Raw genomic sequence first — 22,910 nt, 5'->3', positions numbered from 1 at the left:
GTGGTGGAGGTTTGTCTAGTCCACTGTGAATGGTTCAGTGTCGAGTCCAGACTACCTGAAGAACGTCTTTCATTCAGTCCCTGCATGAACAACAGGCCTCATTTCATCCTAATGGACCACGATGCTCCAGCAGCATGGGGGAGGCATCATCAGGGAACGGCTGCTGCAGCCTGACGATGGAGTGACCTGCACTTTCTCTAGAGAAAACCTGTGGATCAGCTGAGTGGCCGTGTAGCGGCTGTAACTCGGAACCTAGAACCTCAATGAGCCTTAGGCTACGTCCGAATTGTCCCTCCTATCTCCTTATCTATGGACTTTACCCTAACCCCCTGGATGACATCACCGAGTTAAGGAAAGGAGTTAGGAGGCTTCCTAAAGGAGTTAGTAAAGGTGATCACGGTGGTGAGGCAGTCAGACTTTCACTTAGTGACGTCATAATAAAGCGACGGCGGCTCTAGTTAGTGACGTCTGCCATGGTGGGAAAGAACTACAAGTTTCTGCAAATGAACAACAAAAAGTTCATCTGGGTTCTAGATGATTTCAAGTTGTTCTAGGCAGATTATTGCTTTGGTAACTTACATGATCTGCTCCTTTTTCCAACATCCTGAGTTTCCCTGAACGCTCCGATGAGCGGGTTCCTTTAAATGTTGTCGCCGCAAGGAATTGTGGGGGAACAGGAGCTGGTCTCCTTTGGTAAAGGAACCTTCAGTGGCTCCTAGGCTAAAGGAGGTTCTAAAGGAAGCATCAGTGGTTCTTAGGCTAAAGGAGGTTCTAAAGGAAGCATCAGTGGTTCCTAGGCTAAAGGAGGTTCTAAAGGAAGCGTCAGTGGTTCCTAGGCTAAAGGAGGTTCTAAAGGAAACAACGAGCCTCCTTTCCTTTGCTGAGAATTCAGACAGTTCTTATCATGGCCGCGACACTAAACACTTCCGTGGTTCAGGAGAAGTCGATAGTTCAGGAGATAGGAGGGACAATTCGGACGTAACCGAGGTCTTTCAAGAGCTTTGAGACGCCTCAGCAGACAAGTCCACTTGTGACCAGCAGGAGACGCTGTCGAGCTGGGATAGATGCTTCAGGTCACATGACCTGGGCATGTTTGGTTGTGTTCTGTTGTTGGCTTCTGTTTCAATAAGTTGAGATGAAGAAATCCCCACTGCATGCTTCTACTTTCATATTTCACTAGAGCATCAACTTTTTTTTACATTTTGTATAAATTTCATCCCGAAGCTAAAGATCCCAAACTTCTTGTTTAAAAAGAGGAAAGTGAGGTTTTCTGTATATATACAGACAGTCTGAATCACACTTCCTGAGTTGGTCTCGCTTGTTTTTTTAAATATCGCATGAATCAAAGTGCTTGGGACAGTAAGAGTTAAAACTCAAGATGAAGCGAATAAAACCATGTTGACCACGAACGAGCTTCATACCAGGAATCTAGAAACGCAGCACACAGAAGAAAAAGCCTCCGACAAGGCCAGGGGCTGAAATGTGCTCCCACAATGAACACAACTTATGTTCCCCAATTTAGTATTTTATTGTCATATTGTTTGCTTTAATAACATTTGAACACGCTCAAGCACGCTGCCAGAACGCCATGAGAAACCAAAACAACTGGGTCAAAGCAAAGGGAAATGAACACCCAAGATCAACATTTGGTTTCAACTGGTCAAAGTTCTTCTCAATTTTCTGCTGCAGGTTTTTAAACTTCTGAAAATCACTTCTATACGCCTCCAAGCAAATCCTGGTCCACATCTGCTAACAGATAACTTCTGCCATTCTGCCACTGTCGTTTATGAAAAGCAAGAAAAAGAAGAAAAAAAAACCCACTGAGGAAGAATTAAAAAAAATCATCTGATGTGGGGGGTGGAGAGGGGCGAACCCACGATGGCATAGCTGAGCTCTCAATATGAGAAAGCTGACTCGTGTGGACATCGTCTCGGTGTGTCATTTGCTTAAAAACAGGTTTTGTTTTCCAGATGAGAATGTTTTCTTTGTGGTTTTGTTTTTCTGAAGCTGATCTTCGGGGCCGTGACAGGGAGGCGCCGCCGCCGCCGCTCGGAGCGGCGCGGGCGGTTGAGAGGCCGAGCTCCGCCCCTTCTTCCTCAGCAGGACTGTTGGACCGATCCGGCTCGCTTCAGTCCCGCTCGGCCACCAACTTCAGCACCTTACCGATGGCGATGGTTTTACCTGAAACACACGCAAGCTTCAGTTCACTGATCAGACACTCGAAGGAGTAAGATTCACATTAACGTCTTGAAAAAACACCGAACATCTTAAAGTTTTTCTGAAGATGAAGAAAAGACCAACGTGGAGCAGAAAGTCCCCAGAGCTTCGTTGAGCTGCTCGTTTGTGTTAGAAGCTTTTTCTGCTCCATCTTTGATCAACATTCACAAAAAAAGCTGCGACTTCGCCCGGATGGATGTCAGAGGTGTTGGAGTGTCGACCTCAGCCGGTTGGCATGATGGCGGCGTGCCGGGCCACAGAGTGTCTGAGTGTTTGGACCGTCGCAACGTTGGTCGACCAGCATATTGGACTCAGTGTGACAGAAATCGGCACGTTGGGATCAGATTGAGTGTGGCCACACTGATCTAACGTTCGTGTTGAGGACTGAAGACAGCAGAGCATTCATTTGTTGTAACCCTGGAACTACACAAAGTTTTCAGCAGTTGTTCGACTTTCATGCGGCCGTTAGCACAACCTGCAGTTCTTAAAGTTCTGTGCTGGTCCTCTGAACAAGCAACAAGAACATCGTGAGAGGAAAGTAAGCGCAGGCTGATCAGAGGTCAAATCTTCAGATTTAAAGAAGCATTTCTTCTTCTTCTGAAGTATGGTCAAAGGTGATTCATGGCCGGGAGTCCAAAGCGTGTTTCTTAGGCTCGGGGCCTTCGGGCCGGATGAATTACCTCTGACCATCTTTTTGTTTGCAATAATCTACAGGCCTTGTTAGTTTCCGTTTCAATACGTGTAGAACCCGCCCGGCCCTCGACTCGTAGCAGACGTTCAATCTTGGCTCGATGTGTATTTAAGTTGGACACCCCCGACCTAAGAGGAGAACTGACACACGACTGCCAGCTCAAAGTAAACCCGTCTGTTCCGGCTCTGCGAGGACAGACAGCAGCTCTCCGGACGGTCCAGTTCTGTTGTCCTACCTTCGTCCCGTAAGGTGAACCGTCCCATCTGAGGAAACTCTTTGAAGGTCTCGAGGCAAATGGTCCCTGCTGTGCGCAGACGGGCGATGCACACCTGGTCCTGTTTGACGAATCGTGGTCGCGTCTTGCTCTTGTCTCCCGTCTTTTTGTCTACCAGACAGATTAAGGCCTGCAGGGGGAGACAGTCACAAGGTGGATGAAGCTCCTGCTGCGGGACTCATTAGCACTGACGCCAGTAACGCCTCTCTCATACGACCACTTTTTCTCTGAAAGTAACTTGAAATCTAACTTAGTTACTTTTAAAAGCACGTAATCAGTAAAGTAACTTTTGAGGGAGTAACTCGTAATCAGTAATTGGATTACTTTTTCAAGGTAACTGTGGCAGCACCGGTGACGCCCCCCAGCGTTGCTTGCTTCACCGGGTGATGTTCAGCACCATTTAGCCTTTTGACAGCCTTAAAGCTTTCAGCCCGTTAAATATATTTAAATATTGCTCCCGATAGCAGGTCAAGTGTTTTAGTCCTTCTGGCTGTTTCGTAGCTGGATTGTGCAAGTTTGTATTTTTCTGTTGAAGGAAATACATGTTTGTCTAAATTATGGTTCCTTCTTTCCAGATCATGTAGCCAGCGGCACTCAGTAGAACTAAATTGAAAAATTTAAAACCAGTCCATGTGATTGATATCGGTGATCGACAGTTATGGCTGATCGGGATTAGAATCGGCAGCATTAATCCCTATTTGTCATCACAATAACTGCAGTCCTTTACAAAAACTACCCAATCTTCAGTTCCCTATAAAAGTTCATGAGCTCAGTTAATCTCACTTTTATTTAAAAAACAAGAACAAACTAAGAACTATGATATAATTTGGACACATTATAAAAGACATGTAATTAAAAACGATTAATGGCCTTTTAATGACCGGTTGCTCTTTATTACTGTTCTGGTGAATTGGACTATATTTTGCATTTGTTTTTGTTTTTTTTGTTTGTATTTTCTGTGGCATAAAAACCATAAAATGTGTTAAAAAAAGAAAAAGAAAATAGATTAAAATAAATCCCGTGAAACATGTAGGAGTTGTTTTAACATGTTGAGAACATGTTCTGTCTTCACTCTTCACAACGAGAACAATGTTGGTCATCAAGAACTGAACCAGACCAGGACTCCAGCTCTTCTTACCGTGATCTGCACCTCCTCGATGCAGGTGTGAATGTGAAGAACTGCGTTGTAACCTGGACAGATGATGGATTTGTGTTCGATGATGACGATCTGTGGAGGAAGAAAAATGACAGAGTGAGCAGCAGAAGTCTCCGTTTAACAGTTTGACAGAAATAAGGTGAGTGGATCTCAGAGGTTACAGACAACAGCACTACGAAGAGGTCAAATCATTTCCAGACTTTTTTTTTTTTCCCATAGTTTGGTTCGACCTACGACTTACAGTCAGGAGCGATTTACATTTAGAAAAATATATAGCCGAGAGGAGAGGATGGGTGAGGATTCTTTCATCACGTAACTTCCCCCTCTTCAGCTGGAATGAGGGTTCTATCCGTGATGTACAGCGTTTTAATCTCCTTTCCACTGTGAGGATCGAGTATGAAGCCAACTTCAACAGTCAGCCGTTAGCCGAGGCCTCAATCAGCTCTCAGGATACCAACGGGCATCGATCAGCTGTTCAGCTTGGGGATCGATGCCCGGGCAGTTTGCACCGCCAGGGTGGGTCGGAGCTGGGCTCGGGCGGTGACACCACGACCAGCCAGCACGACATCGCAGTCAGCCAGCTGTTTGTCCCCCCACGTTTGATATCCCCACGGGCCGAAGTGTTGCAGAGAAAGTGCAGGAGAGTGTGATTTCTCCTGACCAGTTGTCACTATATTCACACTTCACCGTGGAGCTGACATGTTGTGGAGATGGACCAAACTTGACACCGATGGTCATTTTTAGACAGAAAACCAAACCAATAGACAGAATAACTTGTCTTTCCACATTAAATGTTTCTTCTTGGTCCAGGATTTTGTCCCTCACTGTCCAGTGTGATTCATGTTTTTTTTTTACTCTTCACGACGCATTTTTTTGACTGATCCGACGTATACCCCAGAGCGACTTAGGCCGGAAAATACAGTAATTTATTTAATAAAAATCAGTAAAAACAGTTTTAAATATCGGAAATATCTGAATATTTTACAAGTTAGATAAGTTCCCTAATGATGTGAATTCCCACGAGTTATGACCCTTTTGTGTCTCATAGTTTCTAATATTATTTAGATTTTAACAGCGCCTCCCGTGTTTCCCCTTGGTAAGTTAAAGTGTACAACGTTACACATTTTGCCAAAAGTACAAATAGAAGGATGGAAGAGTTTTTAACTTTATGTCTTTAAGTCAATAAAGACTGTTGTGTTTTTTTCCCTTTATATGAAACATCCTCCATCCATAAAGTATCTTTAGGCAGAAGCAACACATTAAATAATAAACTTGAACCTGTCGTTTTATTTTGTTGAAGTATGGCGCCACAGTGTGGACAGACCTGGGCGTCGAAGGTGCGTCCTGAGTGACAGAGGTTCTCGGCGTTGCACAGAATGAACCCGGGCAGGATCTCCTCCTCCTCGATGCCCTTCAGCCGTAGCTTCAGGTTCTCCCCCGGCTCAGCGTCATCCGTCTCCATATCGTCTGACAGGAGACTCAACACCTCCACCACGTGCTGCAGAGGGAAACCGCCACGTAAATAAACACGCTTCATGCGCTGTATGTATCCGTCTTCAGAATATAGAACATCTGCCAGGATTTAATCCGTCTGAACTCCCATCAAACCGCAGAGCGAAGAGGGAAAAGCTGTGTTGTCACTCAGTTTCTAAATGCTTTCTTCACAAATCAACTCTTCCAGATATAATCTGGTGTTTTAAGTCTCGTGAAAGAAGGTGGCGCATGACGGTGGTCATGTGAGGGAAAACTCAGACTGAACACGAGGGGGAACATCTCCGTTTCATACATGTTCCAATGTGAAGAGGAGAGGTGGAGATCTCACCCTGTTTGGCATCATGACCAGCTGCTGTGCTTTACTGATGGAGCCAGACTCCAGTTTACCCAGAATTACAGTGCCCATGTCCTGCAGACAGAGACAAAACAAAACAGCAAGTGTTCAACAGACTAACCCAAAGCCAGAGTCACTGTAAAATAACCATCTGAAATCCAGTGTTTTTTGTTTTACCTTCAGTGAACGTGTGAGGAAAGCGGGTATGAGGAGAACTCACCTTGTATTTGTCTACGATGGGCAATCTGACGGGTCCGTCGCTCGATCTGTACAAGTTTGGCAAACTGTCCAGATGTGGAATGAATGGGAGACCTCTGCAACAGACACACACATACATGTATTAGAGCCGTGTGTGTGTGTGTGTGTGTGTGTGTGTGTGTGTGTGTGTGTGTGTCTCTGTGTACTTACGTGTACCAGGAGCACATGTCGGTGGGCTCCTTCAGGTTGGCCCCCGTCAGCCCGGAGCACGGCATGAAGTGGATGTCTTTCTTGGGGTTGAAGCCCACCTTCTTCAGAAATGGCACTAGTTTCTCTTTGCACTCTTCATACCTGCAGACACACAGCATGGCGGCGTTACACACACATCCTCCACCACTGTGGCTGGACGATTGACGGTGCAGTGTGTTGTGTGTCCGGTAGCAGGGTTTCCTTCTCCAGCAGGGAGGATTCATTTAGTCATCTGAGAAAAAAACTGCTAAAACAGGTTTCTGCTGTTCGTCTATGACTCTTCTGCTCTTTGTTTTGACTCCAATCACAGGCTGGCTTTTCTGACTTTGTGCTCACTCTGTTTGGTTTTCTTTGGTTCAAACCAAATAAGAAAAGTTTGTACTTGAATCAGATTCACACGACACCGACATTTTAAGAGAACATGTAAACATCCTCCTCTGTGCTGGACTATCTTTACGAGCTAAGAACTCACTGATAGGCCATCAAAAGTCTCAGATGTACGAGGAATCTGCTTGAAACTTCTCAGTCAGCATGTTAGTTCTGCTGGAACCTCTGCTCCCATCAGCGCACCTCACTCCAGTTTAATCACGGTAAATATCAGTGTGTTCAGTGTAGTAGTTTATTCAGTCAACCAAACACATGTTGCAACAAAAACAGAAAAGGGAAAAAAAATAAATAAATCGATTTCTGTCAGCTTATTTTGTCAATGTGACAACATCCTTCTTATAATTTGTGTGCTGGAGGCATCGTGTTTGGAATAGACCACACGCGTCGAACTCCAGGCCTCGAGGGCCGCAGCCCTGCACGTTTTGCATGTCTCCCAGCTTCAACACAGCTGATTGCAATGAGCAGCTCGTTATCTGGCTTTGTGCTGAATGTGGTGATGAACCATCAGGACATTCAGGGGAGGGAGACATTGAAAACGTGCAGGGCTGCGGCCCTCGAGGATCTGAGTTTGACACCCCTGGAATAGACGGTCATGCCAGATCAGGAACTCCATATTATCACACGTCTAGGCAACAATAACCCACACCTCATACAGTCATTAACAATGAGCATGTTGCGTTTCTGCCCATTGAACCACTGCAGATGTGTGAGCTGCTGCTCCGCTGTTTACTGGAGGAGCAGCTCCCCATTCATCCTGTGTACAGCAACAAATCACCTCCTTGAAGGAGCATTAGCCTGTATTAACAGGAGCTGTGAGGGATTAACAGCCTTCTGGAATACACATTTGATGACTGCAACTGATCGTCCATGTTTCTAAGAGAAAAGACATGAGCGGCGTTGAGAGCGCGTGTTGAAGATGAAGTCTCACCTTTCCAGACTCCAGTTGACTGTGGGATCGTCCATCTTGTTCACCAGGACGATCAGGTGCTTCACTCCGGCCGTCTTGGCCAGCATGGCGTGCTCCCGTGTCTGCCCGCCCTTCTCAAACCCGGTTTCAAACTCTCCTTTCCTGGCAGAGATCACCTGAGGGAGAGCGCGGGGAGTCAGTGAGGGTCGGACTGTATGACAGGTGTCAACAAATGAACCGAGGACGGAGCCACGTGTTAAGTTCTGGTCCAACAGCTCAGAGAGGAACTGACGGAGTGGTAAAACCTCATTCACTCACCAGGACAGCCAGGTCCGCCTGCGACGCGCCGCCGATCATGTTGGGAACAAAGCTTTTGTGGCCCGGAGCGTCTAGGATGGTAAAGTGCTTTTTGTCTGTCTCGAAGTACGCTCGGCCCACCTCCACCGTCTTGCCTTTGTCTCGCTCCTCCTGGTTGGTGTCCAAAGCCCAGGACAGGTACCTGCAGGGTGGAGAGACCAGGCTCAGTGTCTTCACACATGGGAGGACAGAGACTATGACCAAGATGACCGACAAATGGCAGTTTACATTAAAGACATCACATTTCTCAAGTTTTTTCAAACAATACTTACAAACTTTCACTGCTATTTCACACAAGATTCCATCATTTTCTTTCTCATTTTGTCATTTCATCTTCGTTTATTAATCATGATTTCAATATAGATTTTTGCCATAATCATCCAGCTGCACTCTGCTCTCAGTGAAATTTTAAATCTTTTTAATGTCAGCTGGTGTGAACTGATCAGAAAAAGCAACTCACAACAATGCCCAGGGTAAAATGTGAGGATTTATTTTAAAGCAGAAACTGTTCTACAACGTCCTTCGGCATCTGCAACAGAAACTATTCAAGAGCAGCAAACATCAGAGCTTCATTAAGCACCATCAGTTTGATCTGAAGAGTGTGGAGGAGTCAGTGAAGCTCCATACATTCATCCCTCTGGACAAATTGATCATTTCTGGTTTAGAAAATGAAGGTTGGAGTGGTATTGGAGGTGCTTGATGTTCTGAATGTGTCTTACAAAGAGACGTTTCTAATCACGTTTCATTTTGCATGAACAAACTCAAGAAAGAAGGGAATATATACATAATCCCTTAAGGCGTTTATTTAACACCTCTAATTGTTCATGTTAACAAGAGAACAAACATTTATCAGACTTTGATGTGGGCCTCTTACTACTTTTTTCAGCAGCTACTGAGTCAAACTAACTTGTTGACATTGTCAATAGTGTTAAATTTATTAAGATTAATCATGATGGATGAATCTGTTCCAACGCGTTCATTTCGACGGTCCTACTAAATTCACAAGCGTTCAGCTTTAGACTTCTTACAGCTCCTTTGTTTACGATCTGAACTCTCACAATGTTGGTGTTTGAGATGAAGGGTTCAGTTCCTCACCAGGTTTCTCGGTTCTTCTCCTTTGCTTCCCTCTCATACTTCTCTAAGGTCCGTTTGTCCACCATGCCGGTCAGGTACCTGTAGAAGTTCGGAGACACGGGTAAAGTTAAAGAGCGGGGAGGACTCTCGGTCTCACTCAGTGTGGAAAAGAAGCTGCTACTCACATGATCTGTCCTCCGATGGTGGACTTTCCAGCATCTGGAACAAGCAAAACAAAGACTGAGGTGAGAAACTCAAAGTGTTCAGTCATGGCTCCCGTTCTCTCACGCGTTAATAATTATGTGTGATTGTGTGTTTTGGCGGCGCCTGGCCTCGACGTGAAGAGAGAGTCACTGCTGACGCTGTGAGGGCTGCAGGAATGTGTCAGCTCCTGTACAGACTGACTGAAGGCCAGCTAACGTCACACAGCTCCAGTCTGAGCCCAGAGGAGCTCACTGAACAAACCACAGCCTGGAGGCTTGTTTATGCTCTACGTTAGAAGTCATCCGTCTGTACGTTCATTAAATCAATGAAACAAAGTGGGAAAACGCCACAACTACAATCCTGGAGGAGGTTCAACAGAAGCTGCTTTTAAAGGTTTGTCACACAGCTTTTTAAAAGTGGGGAGTAAAATATGGCCAAGGCACCCCTAAAGTTTGGGGACTTTTCCAAAGTACGACACCACAACCAGGAGTGAAAATGACCCGAAAACTAAACGAGGACTGCTGCTGTGGCTGAAATGCAGCGAAGGCAGCGTCTGTAGCAGTAACTGAGCCTGATCGAAACGACTGCAGGTAATACAATGGACGTGAACCGGTCGGACCTCGTCCCCCTCCCCCACACTCACCTACGTGCCCGATGAACACCACGTTGATGTGTTCCTTCTTGGGGGCATCCGGCTGTGCAGGAGGGGCTTTGTGTACGGGCATCTCCTCCTCCTCCTCTTTCATTATCTCCGGGGCCGCGTTCTCTGCTGTGGCGGCCACCGTTGGTCCCCGGTCCGCGCAGGAGCCACCTCCCGGCTCCTCCTCGCTTGGCTCCGCCTCTTTCTGGTCCCATGGTTCCTCTGTGGTCATCTCTGTGTCGCCGTTTTCAATGGGAGCTGCTGGGGTGAAACAAAAAAACCTGTTTTAGCGCTACGTCAGAATCGGGCACTGTAACTGGAAACATCTGCTGAGTCATGCTCAAAGCACATTGTATTGACTGTAAACAACCGGAGCCGTTTGAGACGCAGCCACAACAACACGTCTTATCTACGTTCAACAAATGGCTGCTGGACTTCCTGCGTGCACACACAGCTCCTCACTGTACACCTGCTTTCTCACTGGACTTCCTCATTGAACACCAGCCTCTAGACCGGGCCGCCGCACTCACATTAACAGTCTGGATCAGGCCTGACGACACACAGTCCAGATGTTCTGCTTCAATAGCATTAAAGTCACATTAAAGTTCTGCCCCTTCGGAGATTACAGGGGTTGTAAAGGGCAACGAGGCAGTGAAACTGTGAAGGCTGATCATGTTGACTTGACATTATCATAGAGATAAAACAGTGACGTTACAGATGATTTAGAGGCACATCAAGACAAGATTAGCAGGGTAATCCATCAGATTACATTGGCTACGTGAGAAATTATGTGAACTTGTATCTCTGGTGTGAATATTTTCACTAATGTATTTTCATAAGCAAAAAATTAACTCGCATATCTGAGTTTATGTTTTGTCTTACGTCCGAACTAAAACTAGGGATGGGGCCGATCTGATCCAGTATCGGGTTCCGATACCAACATAATTCACGGATCGGAGATTTCCGATCCAGGAAGCCTTGTCTATGTGTTACTGTCTGCTGAAACGACTCGACAAGTGTTTCCCTGCTGGCTGCTCTGCAAACTTTTGACTGGATTTCCTCAAGGGAGGCGGGTCTCAATGAGACGAGGAGTAATGAGTCAGGAAATCCATTCCACAGTTTGCAGCCAGCCAGGAGGCTGGCGTAGCAGCACTGCGGCCAACCAACTTTTCATTACAACATGTTGCTGTTTGGCTGCATTTTACGCTCAAAACACCGCAAAGCAACACAGCAACGTGCAACATTTGCAAAGCCATTGTACGGCCAGGCGTCACCGTTTTAAAACGCCAGCTCGGCAAGGAGAACAGCACTGACCGCGGCATCAAAACAATGAAAAGCAGCTCCTCCACGCTGTCAGCAGGCGATTCAGACCTCTGCGAATCTGCCCCCTACTCCATGCAAATCTGTTTCCTCTGCCTTAGTGCTGGAAGAATTGCGGTTTGTGCTGCGTTGCTAAATAATAGGGATTAATACAGGGATTCTGAGGTTTTAAAGATAACTTCATCATGAGATGACATCACGCAGACCCTCCCCATTGTCCAAATTAAACAAAAATATTTGAGATATTTCAAATATTTAGATTTCTACCTTTATTTTTGTTGATTGGATTGGGATAGAATGTTTTGTGCCTTTTGTGATGGACACGCATGTCGCCATATTAAAAAGAGGAAAGCTAACAAGCATGCAGCGTGTTCGTTTTCCTCGTCTCTCGCCTCCAAACAGAATGGCTCACAAGAGGGTTCACTCTGTGCATCAGATGGGGCGCGTTGGTGTCGGAACGAAGGGAGTGAAGCTACTGGTCATTAGGCTTGGTCTCTGTGGAGGGGGCGGGGCTGCTAGCGCCCCCACATGCAGAGCGCAGACTCGTGAGGTACCTTAGTAGAAATTAAGTGAAAACCAATGATTGCAAGGCCAAATGCCACTGTTGCCACGGCCCCAGTGTGGGAATACTTCGGCATCACACCTAATGAGCAAGGAGAGCAAATCAACATGGACCGGCCAGTTTGCCAACATTGTGCCAAAGTAGTGCCAATAAAAGATTCAACACATCAAACTTACATAATCACCTCATTGCATTTGAAGGGTACACTTGCAATATTATGATGTATCATCATTACATTTGTGGTTAATTTAGTCTCAAATTTTTTGGACAATGACAAACATTTATCGGCAATAATTTGTAGGACAATATGTTGTCCAGCAAAACGTGTTATAGTCACAGGCCTACATAAGACTAAAGGTTCCCACAAACGGCATGATTTTCAGCCATCAGGGTCATCAAAACCGTCACACTGTTCACAACTGTACAAGACGAATTTATTCGATTTTGCAGACTAAGAGCTGAATCTGCGGCGACTCGACATGATTACGCAATCGCATTGCAAGAATAAAACGTCAAAAGCGTGTACCATCCATTCAGGAAAATAAAGCTGTTAAATATAGCGAGAACTCTTGGTATTGTGTTGAGAAAAATCCCCCAAAAGGAAGGAGAACATGGCGGTCGTGGCTCAGAAAGGGGTGAATTTTGCAAAGTAGTAAGTACTTGTAAGCAATTTTACATTAGCATTCCGGTGTCGCGCGGATAACTTTGTCATACTGCATTTCTATTGGTTTGTTTAAGTTGGCATGATCGCAACTGCCACTATGACTCCCCAAATGTCAGACAGTGTTGATCGTGATCGCGGGCTTACGACAAACACCTCAGCCATCCTAGCACAAAGCCCAACCGACGGTGACGTCAGAAAAGCTTTTTATATTCTCGTTGACATGTCGGCACATTTATCAACCAAGATTACAACAGAGACAGATAAAAACAGTTTCTAAAGGTCTTACACAAGAGTGGGGGGGGGGGGGGGGGCGTTTTGTGATTTATGGTTTCTGCATTAACGTTTGTGGCTTTTTGCGCCGCGCTGCTGCTGCTGCGCCCCAAACTACAGGTGCAGCCTTGACTGACAACAGTTTAGTGTAGTGATGTGGCGGCCGCAAATGAAAAAAACTTTAATAGCAGGGAACAAAGCAAAACTGCTTAGAAAAGAGAATTTTGCTCCTCCCTGTTGCCATAAAACTATCGACCTTATTCCACGCCAAAATTAGGGCGCCGCCATATTGCATAATTTTGTCTGACAACTTCTGATAGGTGGGACTACTGTAGTGTTGCGTCGTCTCTTGCTGAAAGGGACTGACAATCTATCTCTGAATGAAAAGTTTTAAACATCACTCGTGTGGATCAGCGCTCTGTAGCTAACTGGCTAGCATTACATGCTCCTTGCAAGGCTGTCGTAACAACTGGATAACAAGGAGAACGCAGCTGAAACAACAACGCTCTGAACATAAAGTCCAACCTTTAAAGCAACATTATCTCTATCGCTAGTTGACCGGCTGGGTCTAGCGTCGACCTTCAAAAGGTGAATTCTCCGTCTCTGGATGACGCCACACGGCCCACCTTTCCACGATGTAGATACTGGTACACCTCAGTACTCTTAAAGTTCATCATAGCCGCTCCGTGAGCCGTTAATGACAGGATGAAGACGTCTTCATAAGTTACCACAGTCCTTTCTCACGTCGTCCTCTAAGGTCAAAATTACAGAAGGATGAGGCAACATGATGCAGTCCGATCATCCCAGATCAGTTTTCATGTGTTCCCACTTTAATATCAAGGTAGCAGCGTTGTTTGTTATGTTTTATGGTAGTTTTATAGATTAGATCAAAACATTGGGCTGCCATTCACCACGATGTCATTTGTCAGTAACCAGAAATGCCGACACAAAATACAGAAGAAATGAGAATTGGAAGTGAGCGGCGCGCAATGAGGTCAGTAACGCCTCCTGGTAAATGGTGTCTGCTGTGTTTTGTTTAATTTCATCCTGTCATGTTAAGCCTTGTACACATTATTTACAAATACTTAAGTTAATTTCTTTCTTGCCTTATATGATATTCAACTTTCTTTGTATTTATTCTGTGTGGAGCAATGCCTCAAGGAATTTTACTCAGATTAATAAAATATTTCTATTCTATGTCAAAATTATCTGAACAGCTGAAAATGTAATGAAATGTTTACCATCCTAAATTGCAATTGAAACTTCAGAAATGCAACATAGTTTCTGAACATGTTCCAAAACTACTGTATATATGAAACTTCAGAAGCTGTGTCAGCCTCAGAAAAGCCTATGAATTTACATATTTGTAGTCCTAGTTTTACAAAGAAAACCCAACAATTCAGTCATAAGTGACTGTGGGAAGGAAAAACTCTTTTCTAATGGGAAGAAGCCTGCAGAAGCAGGATCGGAGGTGGCCAAATTGTGAGAACAAGTTAAACTTTGCTTTAGTTTCGATTTCTCCCTTTTTTCACATTAATTCAATATCGTCTTGGAAAATGAGAAATTAACATTCCGAATTCATGAAATACATTGAGTGAAGAACAAAAAAGCAACACTAAAAATGGTCACCAACTTAACATGACAAACAAGAGGTTACCAGGACTACAAATATGTCATAAAATAGGCTTTAAAAGAGATGCAACTGTTGGCATTCCACAAATCTTCTCCCATTTCTTGGGGTCTTAGCATTTTCCCCCAAATGAGTTATTGTGCTTTTTAAAGCCTTTTTTTCATCCAAGAGATAAAAGTCTTTTTGAAAATAGCTCTGTTGCATAGATAAAACAAGATTATAAAAGTTTTATTTTGGACTTATTTTATGAAACCTTCATGAAGTAATAAACACCAACGGGCCAAAGAGCCACACGGGAATCCGAGATGCAGGCTGATTAATCATGTTCAGCTTTAACAGAGAAAGAAAAAAAAAAATAACGAATTGGCTCCCAACGAAGGGAATGGGCTCCTGTCGTTCACTTTAAAGAGCCAGCTCGGCTCGCTCACGACAGATACATCACTGTGATACACTGCCCACTGCAGTGTGGGAGCAGCCGCCGCACAGAGCATAAAGCCACACACATTTGTGGGGAAAGCATAGAACAGTCCTAGGTGTGAAGTCTGTGTGCGCGCTGTGATGAACTGGCGACCTGTCCAGGCTGCAGCCTGCCCTCAGAGTACGCTGGGATCAAGGACTTTCTTGGACACCATTATTGAGACTCCAAGAAAACTGTGAGAATCGCTGCCTCACGTTTGACAACTTGACACTTGTTTTACAACTTACAACAATAAACAAACATTTAGCAGTTTTGCACATCAGCTCTAGGCATTAAGAGTCCGAGTCGTACAAGGTCCCAACGCCTCAAGCCGGGCATGTCTGTGTTAAATGGTGTGAGCACTCCGTGTTCCTGTACAGTCTGTGGTGTGGCTGCCAAATGAAGGCCGTGTGTGTTTGGACGAGAGTGAAACACTGTCGACCACAGGGGCCGATACGACTGCAGTCTTCTGTCTGTCCTGAGCTGCTCAGAGCATCAGGCTGACTCAGGGTGTCGCTGTCGGCTCAGATAATCCAGTCAGAGGCTAAATCAACAGCACAGAGCTGATACAGACTTCACACATACCAACGTGGGCTTTGTTCCTCCAGGCCAGGTTAAAAAACAACAATGGGGAAGCTAAAGGGAAGTCCATGTGAAAGACGAGCTCTTCACCTAGTAAAGCTGTTCCAAGGTTACAACACTGTGAACAGCATGAGAGCAAATATCAGCTGTGGCTCGGACTCAAGGTTATGAGATGTTTTGATATCTACATGATGTACTAATGCTTAAACACTCCTGCTCTGAATACACAAAGCGCTCAATCGTGTTTGTGTTGTTTCCAGTCTGAACAGACTCCTTCTCAAGTCTGTCAGACTCTGTCAACGTTACATCATAGTGCTTACGCTGGAGATGGATGATCACATTGCTCATGTTTCCTATTCATTATGCGACATGTTCCAAGCAACGTTTGTGTATTCAACAGTAAAACCAAAATCATTCCACACTGGAGATTGGTATGAAGCCAGTGCTTCTTCAAACTTCTGTCTCAACTCCTCCACCTGCCATGGCTCCCTTTGTTTGTTTTTCCACTTGTTTTAAGATAGCAGCGTGCAATGATGCAGTGGTTTCTCAGCTCCTGGCGAGTATAGTACCTTTTTGTACTTCCACTCGCAGTTTACGCAACAGACCAAGGCTGAAACACAGCGCTGGTGACCTACGTCCTCTGAGGAAGCACAACATGGGACTGAAACCAGACGTCAAGGCAGCGTTCAGGAGAATTGGACTCTAAAAGGAGTGAATTTAGGAGACAGTGGTGCGCCTGACGGCAGGGGAGGGTCAGCCGGCGTGCTAGCCAGACTAAGGGCTAACAATGATCCGCTTCTCTCTGTTCCCGTCTAACGTCTGCTCCGCGGACAACAACATGATCTGCTCAGGAAAACTGATGAACTGTTGAGCGTTTCTGCTCAACGAGCCCTGGCTGAACCACAACGTGCTGGACTCCACGTACGGACCATTTCCCTCCCATCAGCTGTTGGGCAAAAAAGATAAAACATGGCGGGGGTGAGTGGGCGGAGCCACAACAGTGATTGGACATTAACTTGCGGGGAGGGCTTTAGTGCAGCAGGCTGACTCGGCCTGTGGGAGGAGACAAACACACATGCAGCAAAATTACTATCAAAAACGAAAAATCGCTGTCCATAAGGGCGTTTGGATCCACGGAGGGCGAACAGAACAGCTCAATATTTTACAAAGAAATGCTGCATCCTTGTTAGTAACACTTCCTCCATCGAGCTCATGAGACTGGAGCTGTGATATCAGAGTAAATTACACATTGTAGAGTGTTCTAGTGTGGGAACTCAAACATTCAGTGAGTATTGATGATTGCAAGTTTGGGCCTCCTGAATCCAGAGTTAACCATCAGCAGCTCTCTGGCCTCACCTGTAAACTTCAGTGGAAACGTTGATCTGAAGCAAACTGCTGCCAACAGTAGTTTGCTTATTACCAACACGTAGTTCAGTTCTGACCCGAGAGCTGTTTGGGTGTGGATTGAACAATTATGAGAAAAACTACAGAAATGGAATAAAATCTGTAGAAAGCGAAAAGCAGAGCGAGGCTGGAGTTTATCGGTCATGTTTTAAACCAGGGATTATCAAACATTGTAATTCTTTAAATATGTGACTGCACCAGAGGCAAGGCAGAACTTGTTCAGTCCAAACCAACTCTTAGTTTAATGCAGCTATCTAAACATCCAAGTGTGCGGTTTTAAAATCTGCTCATAGTCAGACATTTTGACATCAGGAGTCCCAAACCCAGTCTGGGTGACACATATAGGCTAAACTAATATCAAGGGAACCAACTCATGAACAAATTTAGTCTGTTTGATTCATCTATGATTCGATATTACCTGCACCAACAAGCCAACACCAACATATTAACCACAACACAGCTGCTCGCCAGGCTCAGACTAGTTTGTCATGTTGGAGGTCTGAGAAGAAAACAGTTCAACACAATGAGCTGATCTGCTTTGCTTCACCTCCTGAAGCTTTAAAGGCTTCAGGACATTTCTGGAAGATGTCGAGTGTGAATACATGTTACAGGAACAAAAAGCTCCAGCCTCCAGAAAACTGCAGTGAGCAGACAAACTCCAACCTCAGAGGGCTGAAGCCCTGTTTACAAGACAACGAACAAGAGTGTGTCCGCAAAACTTTCTTCACTTTGGGGCGGTCCCTTTACACGACGCCAGTGTTCTGATCCACTGTATCCAAGAAGTTTTTATCCCGGCTCCCAAGATGGAAAGATTTTTTCACGGTCGCTATTCCCTCCTGCAGAGACTGATGGAGGTTATGAGCGCTCTTACTGCGCATATCTCTCTCCCTCCCTCCTGCTTATCCACTTGTAAACAAACATGGCGGACCTGTAGTGGTTTGACTCGGTCAGTATTCTAGTTTTATCGTCTATCAGTAGTTTTATAGTCGAGACTCTCCCTGATAGCATCAGTCGTCGTATGGATGTCGGGTTCTCTCCATTTTCTTCACATTTATAGCGTATTGTTCTCTGCACACAAGTCTGTGTGGTTTCATTGCAAAATCAAGCAACAGTGCCCTCCCTTGGCCCGGCATACTAACTACATCGTTATCAGTGTGTCCGCTGCTGCAACATAAACACACTCCTTTGTTTTTTTAAATGGATTAGGTGTTGTCATGTACATGGGGCCTAAAATCTGATGGCGGCATTGAAGACTGGCTCTTCAAACACACAATGTGTTTCAGGGGGAATGTTTTGAATACATATCCTTAAACTGTGTTGAATCTAAAGGATGTTACCAGTAACATCTTTTAAATGCAATATTCACAAATGTGTATAAAACAGTACAGGAGTGAGTAACTTCTCTAGAATAAAATTAAGGTAATGACCTTGGGTCTTACGTTTATCACCCCGGTTCTGAACAATGACTTGGAGGGTTAAGTTGATAGAAACCGGGTCGGGTCGTGACCCCCGCCCTACACACCCGGGGTGGGGTGGGGGTGGGGGGCAGCCTTCTCCGTTACATCAGTGATTCCTATCACGTGAAGGGGACGTGAGGAAACAAAGTTTTTGGCCTGGATCTTTTCAGCGGTTTCAATATTCTCACAGTAAAAGTACAGCGCGGACACGGGGGGGGGGCTCTTCACTCCGGCTGGTTCCGGTGAGCCCTCGCGCTGAGCCGCTCCCCGGCAGTGCGTCGGAACATCCACGTCACACTTCGAGCGCTCATGCTCCCACCGCCGTCCGCCCGGGGAGCCGCTTTAAAGGAAAGGGGGGGGTTACACAATGACCGCGGGGGTGAGCGCCAGAGCCGGTGTGCACCGCTGGAGGTCCAGACCGGGGGGACACCGGGACACCGGGACACGCAGCCGCTCATTGTCGAAGCACGTTAGCTAACCCACATGCTAGCTCCCGGCTACCGGCTCAGACCAGCTAACGGCAGCCGGTGTGGGGACTCACCGCGCAGTACCGGCGCTTTAATAGCCACCACACCGACACACTGCCCGGAATACAGGCGGTGTGTGAAGCAGAGAACCCCCGCGGTGAGAGCCGCACGGCGGCAGGCGGTCCCCCCCCCAGCCCCGGTTCCCGGTACCCGGTCCGCCGAACGCGTGTCGGCACTGTGCTAGGCAGCTAGCAGCTAGCTCGCAGCTCGCGCTGCTCCTCCAGCTCAACGTGACTGAACTCACCGCCGGAATCCGCGCTCCCCGCGTGCGTCTTCACGGCGAAAGTCGGCACGAACTCCGCGGCGTTGACGTTGGGCACGAAGGGTTTGGCGTTGACGTTGAGGGAGGTGAAGGCCGGCTCCAGCTGCCCGTCCATCGTGGCCTCCACATCGTCCTCCTGTTCCCAGGAATCCGGGGCAGTGTCTCTCGGGTCCATCGCGGGTCCTGGAGCTTTTCTTTTTTTTTTTCTTACAAAAGTGAGCGGAGCTACGCACTTGTCGGTCCTCCTGAGTGTCCGCCCTGGAGCCGGCGTCGAGCGGTGTTAACCCTCCGGTTCGGTTGCTTCCAGCGGCGGTTCTGTCGGTCCGGAGACTAGCTGAGACTCAGCACTCCCAGAGACCGTCCGCGTGAGCTAATGCCTGTCCTGTGCCGACGCGCCACCGCACTGCCTGCTGGGAGATGTAGTCTTCTTCTTGAGACACCTCATCCCTCCGATAGCGAACGAACCGCATCTCCCAGAATACCACGGGGCAGAGGTCTGCGCCAGGAGTTTCCGACAAGATCAGCATCCGCACATTCGACACAGGATTTTACTTTATTGACCAACTTTTATTTATTTACAAGCAGTGTAATGAATAAAAATGTAATTTTTTGTTCGTACAGCTTATTATATCTCAATACTGCTGTACACGGCGGGATGCAACGGTTTGGGCAGTGGGAAAAGATTACATAATTTGTTAATTGTTGTGTAGTTACCAGAACATTACACTAACCATGATGGCCAATGTTTGGACACTCTTCTCAGGATTGTTAAATTTGTGACGCTGTAGGGGGAAACCTGCACGTTTAAGGAGGACCAACTATAAAAAACTAGTGAAATGATTCCATTTCATAACTTCTAGTCATTCATTTTCTACAATCGGGGAGTCAAACATACAACTCTGGGGTCAAAGATGGCCTGCCAGAGGGTCCAAGGCCTTACTTTAAATTTTTAATAGAAGTGGCTGCTGTTTCTGATTATTTATTGAAGAACACACTGTCTTATTAATGGTAATAAATGGTTCAAACTGAGGAGACTTTTACAGACCTGTCGAACAATCTGAATGACACAAAAATTCAGAGAAACTATAAAGAAATGCAGAAATGTTTCTTGGACATTTTTGTTGCACCTGAAGGAACATCTGAAAAATAACTGAAGTAGAAACTCATTCATCGATCCCAAACAGTTTTTCATAGGTTAGAATGCCATTTAATAAAAAAAGTTTCCAATTTGGGACAAACTAAAATAAGTTCGACACCTCAGATATGAAAGGTCAAGAGACGGTCTGGAAGAGGCAGTGAAGCTTCTGGAAAAGCATTGAGAAGACGCTGCTTCATGCACTAAACACGTTGACAGGCAAAGGACTGGTGAAGGAAAGAGGAACCATCTGTGTGTGCTACCTTCCACCTGAAGACCTGACAAATACCCTGACGGTCTGTCGAAGAACTTCAAGAAAAGAAAACCTTGTGATCAGGAAGAGGAATCAGACTAGTTGTGTTTGCAGGAGGTGGAATGTGCACATGCCAACCAGTTTTTATTTCAGCACTAAAATATTCAGTCTAATAAAAAACAACAAAAAAAAAACACCAGGACATGTTAAGATTCCCAATTTATTAAAAAACGTTTCGAACCTCAAACATCAGAGCTCATTGGGCACATGTGGTGCATCACAGTTCTGTGAGGTTCACGTCTCGAAAGAAGTTTATGTGATGACATGAAGGGACAAAGAGCCTCTGGAGGTCTGAATCATCGTAGGAGTTTACACTAAACGCGCCCGGGGGCATCGATGATATGAAACCTGAGTGTTAACGGCCGCGGCACATTCATGGCACCAAGTCAAAACAAAGACATTCACCAACCAGCCACCGTTCCAAAGATCACCTCGACCAGGGAATCGCTAAACCGGACGAAAAGACACGCGCTCTCGTTTCTTCACCAATTAGAAGCCAAAGAAACGGGCTTCACCAGTTCAGCTCTTTTAGATTTTGGCCATTTAGTGAGTATTCCCTCTTTAAACTTTTTCCTTTAATCAATTTTAGCAGTTTTAATAGTTTTTCTTTATCCAATTCATCATTTGCTTTTTCGTTCCGTTTCTTCTCCTCGATCAAACACAGTTAAAAGAGCCCTGTTGGCCGTAAAAACAACTGAGGCTGACCCTGACTGTTTTCATCTTATGAATTTGCTTTTTTATTCGGATTTATTCAGTTAGCTTTTTCAAAAGTGCAGTTGAAAAGTCATTTTAAAAGACTGCGACAAATCAAGTACTTTCTGCTGTTGCGTTTGGGGTGAGAGGAGAGAAGAAGAGGAGAGGACAGACAGAACAAGGTCCACTTGCTGCAGACGGATCAGGGCAGGAAATCTTCATCTGAAGGTTCAAGCAGTCTCCAGGACACTCAACGGACTCTTTAGTATACGTCTTTAATAATAATAATAATGTGTTCACCTCTACTAATAAAAGAGGGAACGTTTCCTCTGAGAATGCGATTCATTTCTGGTGATTTGGAAGAATATGCCAAACATAAGAAAGGCCAAAGCGTATTTCCTGCTGTAGGATGAAAGTTAAAACCCGACTGAGGACGTGCTTCTTTACATTATTTGAGTCTCATTGCTGGAGAATGCAAGTGAACAATATACGGCTCTCTGCAGGTCTGTGGACTATAAGATACCAGTTGGTTGTAATCAGAAGGATTTACATTCAACCTTCTCACAGGAAAACAAGAAACCTGTACGCCAAACACCCATAACAATAAAGGGTAGAGAAGAAACCAAGAAAACACTGAAGATTAGGGCATTTTTGTTAAATATTTTTAATTATAAATATTCATTCCCAACCCTTTTAATTCAGATTTACAGTATTTTCTTCATCATGTGCGAAAAGCATCCCGGTTCATCAGGACTACATGTGAAGGATAAAATCTGCTCTAAGAGCAGCGAAGACAGAAAAGGAAAGTTTTAGTGCTTCAAATCAAACTTTTAGGTTTAGTTATTGAAGAGACATCTGGATTGTGAACAGGACAACTCATTTTAATTGGTTTGGAAATAATGGCATTCGTGTGTCTCGGGTATGATGTGTGTGTGTGTGTGTGTGTGTGTGTGTGTGTGTGTGTCAAAATTCACTTTGAAAAGTTGATTTGCCGAGTCAGTGGTTAGTATTCTTGGTACTGTACAAATCCTATCCGTTACCATTTTAGCTAATTTTTCTACTTTACAAAGTTCAGCAGCTTCACTGTTGGAGCCTTTATTCATATATTTAGCAATATTAGACATTTTAGCTGTTCTGATTTTTGCAGTTTTAAGTATTTAAGCTGTTTAAGAAATATAGCTCCTTTTGCTGTTTTAGCAGATTTAATTATTTTAGTGAACAGGAAAACTAAATCCCTCGATGTGAACATAAGACATTTCACACACACACACACACGCACGCACGCACGCACGCACGCACGCACGCACGCACGCACGCACACACACACACACACACACACACACACACACACACACACACACACACACACACACACACACACACACACACACACACACACACACACACACACACACACACACACACACACACACACACACACACACTGCATCC

The 22,910-nt window shown here is 45.4% G+C and overlaps 1 protein-coding gene across 1 annotated transcript; it reads right to left on the bottom strand.

The window, feature by feature from the left end:
- Nucleotides 1-1,506: 1,506 nt before the first annotated feature.
- On the bottom strand, nt 1,507-19,722 carry gspt1l (G1 to S phase transition 1, like). Its single transcript, XM_080487619.1, has 13 exons — nt 19,300-19,722; nt 10,186-10,440; nt 9,524-9,557; nt 9,360-9,437; nt 8,226-8,406; nt 7,929-8,083; nt 6,575-6,715; nt 6,387-6,480; nt 6,161-6,241; nt 5,663-5,836; nt 4,321-4,410; nt 3,144-3,312; nt 1,507-2,181 (listed from the first exon to the last, which is right to left on the bottom strand). Exons 1-13 carry the CDS (start codon nt 19,490-19,492, stop codon nt 2,129-2,131), a joined length of 1,698 nt encoding a protein of 565 aa, XP_080343745.1. The 5' UTR covers nt 19,493-19,722; the 3' UTR covers nt 1,507-2,128.
- Nucleotides 19,723-22,910: the final 3,188 nt, after the last annotated feature.

This window comes from Lipophrys pholis, assembly GCF_963383615.2.
Source record: "Lipophrys pholis genome assembly, chromosome: 19".
NCBI lineage: Eukaryota > Metazoa > Chordata > Actinopteri > Blenniiformes > Blenniidae > Lipophrys > Lipophrys pholis.
Note: the sequence above shows the minus strand (reverse complement) of the source record. Positions and strands in the feature narration are given on the sequence as shown.